Below are 10,008 nucleotides of genomic sequence, written 5' to 3'. Positions count from 1 at the left end.
CTCTTCTACAATCATATTTTGTGACAAGGTGCTAGTTTGATGCAAAGCTCTAAAGCCAATAACTTGTACAAACACAAAACCACTTTTTTATATATATTTTTTTGCATAGATGGACAGTGTTAAGAAACCTTTGGCACGTATAGTCTTAATTTCTTTTTCAATGAAGTGTACAAGATGTCATACCTGCCTTCATATTCTTTGTCTCAAAATCATCAAGTATATGAGTAATGTGCACACTAACGCTTAACAATATTCCCTTAATATTACAATAAAGAAAATAAATCCAAGTACGTCATTGTCATCCATCTGAATGACGTGTGTGTGTGTGTGTGTGTGTGTGTGTGTGTGTGTGTGTGTGTGTGTGTGTGTGTGTGTGTGTGTGTGTGTGTGTGTGTGTGTGTGTGTGAGTGAGAGAGAGAGGGGACAGGGGGTGGGGGTTGAACACATGTTGGTGAGTGAACCAGTGACCAGGTTTATAGAGAGAACAAAAAGAGGAGATCTCACAACACGAGACAGAAGACTAGAAGCATTCTTTTCAACTACAGCATTTGGCTGCAACAGGCTGCAACATAACTCTGAAGAAGAAAAAAAAAGCAACAAGGAAACTAACAGGATTTGAAACACTGATCAGATCTGAGGTGAAGCTCAGCGTGACCCTCCTGCGCAGCGCAAACCAGCCGGCTCGTTCTGTTACTTTCAAGTGAAAATGCTCTGGAGATTAACTCTTGCTGTGGCTGTGGTGTGCGTCGGTGGCATATGCAACTCTGTGAAGGCTGATGTAATGAGCGGACTGATCATACCGAGGGACTATGGGGTGAAACTGTGCGGGAGAGAGTTCATCAGAGCAGTCATTTTCACCTGCGGCGGCTCCCGGTGGAAACGATCCACAGAGGGGAACATAGGTGAGTCAACATTACCGTCTCATTAATTGCCTAATTACACTGGTGTATATCTACAAATAGCAGTATAAAAAAATGTGTATACAGACATGCTTCAAAACATAGACTTATTGTAAGATCTACTTTTAAACATTTGTTGAATCATGTCTTTAAATACACAGGTTTTTGGTGTAGCCAAGGTATATTGAAAGAATTATGGATTTCTCATTAAGGCTAATGACCATTAAAGGGAAGAAGAAAGGGTGCACAGGCGAGGAACTCTAATTGTTTTCTTCATTCCTATTTTAAGTTTGAGCGAGCATGTTGCTGTAGATCAAGAAGGCACATCAAAAGGTTTACCGCCACAGAGTTTTAATCTGCCACCACATTTCAGTAGGACATCTGATTGACAGCCTCATATTTCAGCACCTGTGGTCAGCTCATGTACATTGTTAATTGGACAAAACCTTAGTGAGTGCTATCCTTCATTCATCATAGTCTTCCAAAAAGCCCATTTTTATTAACATATTCTGATCTGTGAATTTGTTTTTACTATGACTAAAAGTGCATTTGATACATGATATACTGTATGCTTTATATTCAACTCCTGTTATTATTTATCAATCCTTTTCCTTTCTCCAGATCCTTTCCAGTGGCGTTCCCTCAGTGATGTTACAGTGGAAGACAACCAGCACACCTGGCAGTCAGGCGCAGAGTTCACAGCAGATAACCTTTCTCCTCTCCATGTTGGCTCCTCTTACTCCCTGGCAGACCTCCTGGCCCTTTACGGGGCCAGAGGAGACAGGCAGCAGCCGTCGCTGAGTGACTTGGCCCTGCTGGAGAAGTCTCAGCGGTCCACAGTTTTAGGCGAGCAAGACGGGAACCCAGCTACAGCTGACTGGGCCATACCGAGCAAAAAGAAACGGAACTTTTCTCTGGGTGTGGCAGGGAAGTGCTGTAGCCAGGGCTGTACCAAGAATGATATAGGACGCTTGTGCTGAGGCAGGGGAGGAGAAGGGATGTAATGGATGAGATCAGAGGGGTGTGACAGTTGTGGAAATCTTAAATATGAAGGAGAGCAAGTTCACATCCCCCCATTTGTTTATTTTGTATAAAATGTCATGTTCTGTATGTAATGTATGTCACCCTATCAGCATCATTGAAAATAAATTTTAAATACTGTGTTAATATGAAATGTGGAGCCGTATCATATGTTGTCTTCGACACTTGTTCATATGCTGGATTTAGAGCAATAGACAGCATCCATTGTGGCGCCTGCAGACTATCTGACTAAACTACGTTCATACTAGCTCAGGCCAATATCACACATTAATTAACTCTTAACATCTGAAAGGACACTTCTGCAGATAAAACAAATAAATACACTTAAACCCTTGCACAAAATCTCACACTATCATTTTTGTGTCTAAATGTAGAAATCATGTACTTTGTCGTGAACAGAAAAACAACAACTTTTGAAAGACCTATGAGCTCTTTGATACAATACGATGAAGCTTTATTTGAAAAGCAAACCACATTTAGATTAAAAAAGTACGATTTTCATGTCCATAGTACTGCAAGTTTTGTTTAATAAAAGTATATACACCTGGAATATACTTGCATTTCTATCTCTCACTATTTACATCTATCTACACATAAATGTATTAAAGGTAGCTGCATATTTCCATCAGATGACAGAACCAGGTTTAATGTCATTCACACGTCAACAAACTTCAACAAATTGAAATTAATGGAAATAACTACCAGTTAAAAGTCCTGTTTTCGCTGGAAATCTTTTGATTTGAATGATAAATAGTTCACAAAATAATCATATTTGGTCTTACACACCAATGTACATTCAATCACAATAATGTTTGTATGAGTAAAAAAAAAAAAAAAAGACATTTTCCATCTTGGCATTATTTAGCAACTCTGAAGAAACTCACAATCTCCCATTCACAACAGACTCCTGCACAGGTGAAAAAATAACATTCAGACCGGTGTAATACTGCCCAGAGGTCAGACTGTGGTAGCTCACAGACACACTGTCTGTTTGTAAGTGAGAAAACGTTGGTCTTTACAGTGAATCATCCTAGAGATGTAAGAGGGTATCCATCCTTTGGACATTTTGTGCATGCATGCGTGTACTGCCTGACTTTAATGGCATAAAAACCTAGGAAGTTTCAAAATTAGAAGGAAAGATGCTGTTCCACGGATTAGATTCTGTACAGGGACTGAGATTGACTGACCCCCCCTCCTTCAGTTAGTAACATAACGTACACAAGGTTAAAAAAAAATAAAATAAAAACTTGTAATCACTGATACATTGGTGTCTGATAATCCTAGCACATACACATATTCAACATATACACAAACACCAACTTTGAATGGATGGAAAAATAATGACATCAAGAAAAGTCAAAGAAGTTTTAAATAAAACCATCTCTTGCAACAACAAGCTACCGCAAAATAAAAGCATCTCCCTTCATTACTTTTTTCTCTACCTTCAGAAAATAAACTTCAACTTTTCACATAAGGTATCTACAGGCAGAGAGTATAGCGTTATAACACTGAAAACACTGTATTTGTAAACTGTAGACCCATTACTAACAAAGGAAACATAACTTCCAGTTTAAAAAAAAGAATAATACTGTCCATGATATGACACTACTAGAGACACAGAGATTTCTGAGCAGTTATTGCTGTGTCTCTTATGTATTTGACAGATAACAGTTGATTTTGTGTAAAGTCTGGCCTCTATTATGTGGAATAATGTATAATCATAACAAACGCCATTAAAAAAAAAGAACTCTGGGTGCTTCTGCTGCTGCTTCATCAGCTCAGAAAACACACAGAATCATCCTCAATGAGCAATAAATAGGTTGTAAAACTCAAACAGCAGAAATGTGACTCCAAACCACCTGTAGCGGTGTTTATAATGGGTATCCTTGTGACAGAAGACAGCTGGGGCTTTACATTTATGGTTCTGTATTTTATCTTCTTAAAACTACCAAGCTAGTCAAGTCTGTCTAGGTGTCAGCAGAATGATCCCTGTTCACTTCCAGGATTTAAAAGTCCGGGCACACAAGAGCAGTGCAGTGAGGTTCAGGTGTGCAGTCAGATGCTGCTGCTGAGATTCCCACAGCCTCTTCGGTTAAACAAAAGAAGTTTCTGCTCATTTTACAACAGTGAAAGTACAACATCAAAGGTCTGAGCATTAACAAAAGAAATGCTGCTAGTTGGTGTAGGCTTAAACATTCAACACAAGTTACATTGCTCCACTCCATGAATAGTCAAATAAAATTTGTAAAACAACATGTACAAATAATTTATCCCAAAATAAAATGTTCTTAAAAGGCATCTGATGTATCTTTTGTTTGAGTCAGATGTAGTGTACTTATGAATCTGCTACATCACAGAAAGAAGTGGGTAAACTGCTAAGAAAGTACCAATTATCCTTATTTGAGTAAATGTTAAATAGGCTGACAGAAATGCAGAGCACCCAACGAAAAACAAGTATACTTCAGTACTAGTGACTGCATCACTGCAGTAAACCAAGACGTCACAAAGACATTCATTGTTCTGACTCCCACGGGTCAACACCTACAGGTCAAAGGTTCAGGGTTCAATGCGGCTCATCCGTCATTGCTGTCTCGTACAGTCTCCACACTGTGGATTAATGACTTGAAAGTAGGACGCAGGCTCGGATCACTGCTCCAGCACTCTGTCATAATCTTGTGAATCTGAAGGGAAGCATCAGAGCACGGACATTAACACGGGGTGGGGGGAATAAAACAGGTACAATTATTTTATTCTACTTTACAGCCAGGGTTTTCAAATTTATTTTTACAAAAGGGTTTTCTTTTTGATTGGCCGGTGGTGTGGTAACTGGTGAGGTAATCACTTTAAGGCTGGTAGACTCCGGTGAACCGAAGTTGGTACACTTGTGAATTCATGAAATGAGAGCCTGGTTTGTTCACCATTTACAAATACGTGGTGAGTTGATGTTGAACCAAAAGTCATATTTATTAACAAAACTAAAACTGAAAGGAAAAATGTGTCTTGCAATTTCTTCTACTTTATAAAGAGTTACTGACCTCCTTTGGACAATTATCAGGAGCAGGCAACCTATATCCCTGTTTCAGCAGGTCTATCAGATGGTAGACAATCATCTGGCCTTGCTTTTCATTTCCCATCTTGTCCATAAATACCTGGAAAAAAAAGATAAGAGTAGTTCTTGTTTGGCTTTAGTGAAAAGTAAAAGTTTAGTAGTAAGTGATTCCTGTTTTTGAGTACATCGCTCTATAATGCTCAATCAACTGATTTATTTGACGACATTATCCACTAATTATACTTGCCATTCTTTTATAGCTTGATTAAGTTGGCAAAGCAGTTAGGAAGGATAAGAAAGTCAATTTGTCAAACTAAAAAAACAAAAGTCAGAAGAAAGAAAGAAGTGCAGTACCGCTGGTGGGCTGCAGTTCTTGTCACTGTATGTGAAGAGTTCGTAGAGGACAACACCAAAACTCCAAACGTCTGATCCCACAGAGAACTTGCTCTCTGTCAGCGACTCTGGAGCATACCTGGGGAAATACCACAGCACATTGTATATACAGTACATACATATACAGTACAGGCCAAAAGTTTGGACACACCTTCTCATTCAATGCGTTTCCTTTTTATTTTCATGACTATTTACTTTGTAGATTCTCACTGAAGGCATCAAAACTATGAATGAACACATATGGAATTATGTACTTAACAAAAAAGTGTGAAATAACTGAAAACATGTCTTATATTTTAGATTCTTCAAAGTAGCCACCATTTGCTTTTTTTATTAATAAGGGAACAAATTCCACTAATTAACCCTGACACAGCACACCTGTGAAGTGAAAACCATTTCAGGTGACTACCTCATGAAGCTCATTGAGACAACACCAAGGGTTTGCAGAGTTATCAAAAAAAGCAAAAGGTGGCTACTTTGAAGAATCTAAAATATAAGACATGTTTTCAGTTATTTCACACTTTTTTGTTAAGTACATAATTCCATATGTGTTCATTCATAGTTTTGATGCCTTCAGTGAGAATCTAGAATGTAAATTGTCTTGAAAATAAAGGAAACGCATTGAATGAGAAGGTGTGTCCAAACTTTTGGCCTGTACTGTACATAATAATGCACACATCTTGTAACAGTCAACACTAATCCTTCATTACAAGCAGACCGATATGAATGTATGTATGACTTATCTTTGTTAAAAGATCAGTCACAAACAGTCAATACAACGATACCTACCAAATACCTACCACAACTGTAGAAAAGCTAGTCAAATTCTAAAAGAGTCAATTTTCAATCACAAAAATATGAAAATACTTCTTGAATCTCTAAGAAAGACGTGCGGTGTCATCCTCACCAAAAGATGGGGCTTTCCCCAGGCTCTCTGACAGTGTAGTACTCTTTGTCCTGCGGCAGCACCTTGGTCAGACCAAAATCACCAATCTTCACCCTCATCTCGCTCTCCACCAGAATGTTCCTCGTGGCCAGGTCTCTGTGGATGTATCGCTTAGTGGCGAGGTAGTCCATGCCCTGAAGGATGAATATAATCACACAGAGAAAGAGAGCCGGTTTATGGATGTACTTATGTTGTTACACAAAGCCGTAGTCCTCTTTGTTTTATTGATTTTGCCTTTTAAAAGGGGTTTATGAAAAACCAAAGCACATTCAAAGTAATAAAATAAAAACAATACAAGAGAAAATATATATAACTCATCTACTTGCACAGTGTTAGCACTGCAATAAAAACCCATATAATTAAATAAATCTTTCTCTCAAGTTATCTTTTCATATGCAGCCATATCCTGCCGAACGCCGTAAACCGGTCCTGAAACGATGTACTCCCTTGTGATTTCCAACATCTCACAATCATCTGTGTCACTAACTTAATATTAGTATGATTCAGTCCAAAGGTTATTTCAATGGTATCAGACACAGGAAAGATGGGTAAGACAAAATTTCCAGGTATGTAAAATAACTTAATATAACAGGGGGAGGGGGCCAAGGTCTGCACCACCTTCTGCACTACATTACCTTGCAAATCTGTGATGCGTAGTGCAGCAGTTTGTTGGAATCAAAGCGGTGCTTGTGTTTGATGAGGTAATCTCTCAAGCTGCCGTAGGGGAGATACTCCATGATCAGCCGCAGGTTCCTTCGACCTGCAGAAACAAAGAAGTTAACAGCCATACTTAAGGGACAAAAATATGACGTGAGCAGTGGAGTGGAGGCCTCTGAGAAAATCAAGATTTATCTGTTTCATGGGCCTGCTCACTAACGCCCTAGGCAGCAAATGTGGGAACTGTACAGACAGTATTATGTATGATAAAATCTGCCGGGGTGGTATTATCACATCAACAACAGCTTGTAGGCTGAACGAGCTGATCAGGAAAGTTTGCTCTGTCACTACAGGGGGAAAAAAAAACACTGAGCCCCTCTCACGTAAGAATTAAGATTAACCAGACAAATAATTTTCTTTATCTAAATATGCCAACAAAAAAAAGATACTTCAATGCCAATATAAGAAAACATATTTTATTATCTATTACACTTTAACGTGATCAACTGTTGGTTTGGAATCAAATCTGTGTAAAAGGTGGCATCTTTTCCCTTTGTCAGCAAATGTCTTCGTATCCCTTTAATCATCTTAGAACCACTGATGTAGAAACATAGTTTATATCACTATGATTTATATAAAGAATATGGGGCATTCATTTTGATTACTAGGACATATTTTGATAATAAACCAAATCAGTTATACAGATTAAAAACTGAGCAACGACGAGCAACAGGATACATAATCACACCCTATATTGGGATTTCTGTACCATTTATATATATAAAAAAAAATAAAAATACAACATTATTGCTCATATAGATATCAAACAATGTGCTCATACCTGCACTGTAGCAGACCCCTTTGTATTTGACAATGTTTTCATGCTGGAGTGATTTGAGGATCTCGATTTCACGCTCAAAGTCCCTGAGGTGCTCGGCTGTGCTGTGCTGTAGTTTCTTCACGGCCACCACCTCCCCTGTGCTGTCCTGCAGGGGGTCGTACCTGCACATCTCCACGCTGCCAAAGTTTCCCTGAAGCGTGGGGTCAGAGGGAGAGCAGATTTAAGAGAGATATAGAAACGACAGCTATGATTTCATCTTGGTTTTGAGCTCACATTAAATGAGCTTTTCTAACGTACTAAAGTATAGGTTTGTTCATTTCCATTTAACTAGGATGGCATCAGTGCGATACTTAATCCCACAAAGAAAACAATACACATCCTTTTCATATCAAATAGTGCTGAGCAATTTCATGCTGTGCGGAAAGTATCATGCAAATATTTGAGATAATAGCGGAAACTGCTGATTAGTCATGTGGGTTGAATGTTTCATAATTGATCTGAAAGATGCATTTCCAACACCCACATAAAGACACTAACTAAAACACAAACTACCTCAAGAGAGCAAGAAACTTTGAGGACGTTTTAACAGATTTGTATCCAGCTCTTTCAATGAAATTCTTTATAATGCTTAAACAAATAAAATATTAATATTTAATAGTTAAAGAGAGGTATCAAAAAGAAAGATCAAGCTAATAAGTTATAACAAACATGCACACTTAGACATAATTTAAACACTATGAAGGAGATAAAAGAGTCAAACAAAAAGAAGATTTTAAATTAAAGTGTGCGTGCATGCGCATGTCTCACTTTGCCCAGTAGCTTGAGAAAAATTAGGTGCCTCTCCTCAAACTGTGCGAGGTCCTGGCTCTCGGAGGCCCACGGGAAGCCGAAGCCTCTTGTCCTGTTGGGCACCATGTCGCTCTCCACCAGCAGCTCATAGTCTGCAACACAACAAGGTGCAAAATAGTTTTTTATAAAGAAGATCTTGATAATACCCTATATTAAGTGTGTGTGTGTATGTGTGTGTGTGTGTGTGTGTGTGTGTGTGTGTGTGTGTGTGTGTGTGTGTGTGTGTGTGTGTGTGTCGTACTAGTGTATCCACATGATCAATGGATTTGTCTGAAGGTTGCGCATTCATTTTCTTTTCCTACCTTGTATAAAGAGGCTGTTGAGATCTCTGATAATTGCTCTGAAGGAGGGTCGGTGTGAGGGCTCATAGTCCATACAGCTGTTAATCAGATTGGCCAGCTCTGTCCATTTAGGAGCCGGCAGCTGGTGCCTGTCCTCGTAGAATAAGTTCTTCTGCAGAGCAAAAGAACAAAAGTCAGAACCTGCATGTTTTCCAAACTGAATTGGGAAATGATGGAGATACAAAGCTGCCAGACATTCCTAAAATAATCAATACAATACGTTTTAAATAACTTTGTGTCCCTCTCACTTAAAAACAAATTGCATGAGTTAAAGGAATAGTTCAACATTTTAGGAAATACGGTTATATGCTTTCTTACAAGAGTTAGACAAGATGAGTTATACCACTCTGTACAGTAAATATGAAGCTACAGCCAACAGCCGGTATGCTTAATTTAGCATTATGACTGGAAACAGCTAGCCTGGGCCTGTCCAAAAGTAAACAATTTTAATAAAAACCTACTAGCACCTCCGAAGCTCACTAATGAACACCATAGACTAAAAGATACACTGAAACCATTTCTTGCCGGTAGCAGAGGCCAGGCAACCAACTTAATTCAACATTTCCCAAAATGTCAAACTATTCCTTTAATACGGATCACTTTCAGTAAGTTAATACTCTCAATGCATTCTCTGTTTTTGTGACCTTGGAGGAGTCCAGGGTGCTGAGTGGTTTGTCTCCGCCACTGCAGATCTCCCAAAGGGTGGTCCCAAAGCCCCACTTGTCTGTGGCTAAACTCAGGTTTTGGGGGTTTTCAATATATTCAGGGGGCACCCATGGGATACGCTCCACCAGAACTGATGGACGAATATGAGGAGACAGAAGCACAGAGAGAATTAAATGAATGGAATGGAAGGTAAAGGACAGCGAGGAGGGAGAAAAAGATAATGCAAACTGAGACAATCACACCAAAGCAAAACTATGTTGGCTAACATTATTCTCACATGCCTGGTGTGAGGTACATGTCTCTTCACAGCAGGACGTTACATCACT

General features: G+C 38.9%; 2 protein-coding genes across 2 annotated transcripts in view; one reads left to right on the top strand and one right to left on the bottom strand.

The window, feature by feature from the left end:
- The first annotated feature begins 467 nt into the window (after window positions 1–467).
- rln1 (relaxin 1) lies at window positions 468–2,026 on the top strand. The gene is made up of 2 exons (XM_028602434.1): window positions 468–902; window positions 1,521–2,026. The coding sequence occupies exons 1-2, from the start codon at window positions 707–709 to the stop codon at window positions 1,877–1,879; spliced, it is 555 nt and encodes a 184-aa protein (XP_028458235.1). The 5' UTR covers window positions 468–706; the 3' UTR covers window positions 1,880–2,026.
- A 343-nt stretch (window positions 2,027–2,369) lies between these two features.
- The window catches only part of jak2a (Janus kinase 2a), a 32,822-nt gene continuing 25,183 nt past the window's right edge, over window positions 2,370–10,008 (bottom strand). The window contains exons 16-24 of the mRNA XM_028601043.1: window positions 9,661–9,812; window positions 8,978–9,128; window positions 8,634–8,767; window positions 7,827–8,016; window positions 6,964–7,088; window positions 6,290–6,462; window positions 5,344–5,461; window positions 4,976–5,089; window positions 2,370–4,621 (exon numbers count right to left, since the gene is read on the bottom strand). Coding sequence (XP_028456844.1) covers window positions 4,514–4,621; window positions 4,976–5,089; window positions 5,344–5,461; window positions 6,290–6,462; window positions 6,964–7,088; window positions 7,827–8,016; window positions 8,634–8,767; window positions 8,978–9,128; window positions 9,661–9,812 — 1,265 coding nt within the window. The 3' untranslated portion in view covers window positions 2,370–4,513. The remainder of the gene's footprint in view (window positions 4,622–4,975; window positions 5,090–5,343; window positions 5,462–6,289; window positions 6,463–6,963; window positions 7,089–7,826; window positions 8,017–8,633; window positions 8,768–8,977; window positions 9,129–9,660; window positions 9,813–10,008) is intronic.

Source organism: Perca flavescens, chromosome 16 (assembly GCF_004354835.1).
Source record: "Perca flavescens isolate YP-PL-M2 chromosome 16, PFLA_1.0, whole genome shotgun sequence".
Classification (NCBI taxonomy): Eukaryota; Metazoa; Chordata; class Actinopteri; order Perciformes; family Percidae; genus Perca; species Perca flavescens.
Note: the sequence above shows the minus strand (reverse complement) of the source record. Positions and strands in the feature narration are given on the sequence as shown.

Excerpts from the sequence above, each read along its gene's own strand:
- rln1 (XM_028602434.1), top strand. The coding sequence starts at position 707 with ATGCTCTGGAGATTAACTCTTGCTGTGGCTGTGGTGTGCGTCGGTGGC. Across the intron at positions 903-1,520 it reads ATCCACAGAGGGGAACATAG|ATCCTTTCCAGTGGCGTTCC; the intron begins GTGAGTCAACAT and ends TCCTTTCTCCAG.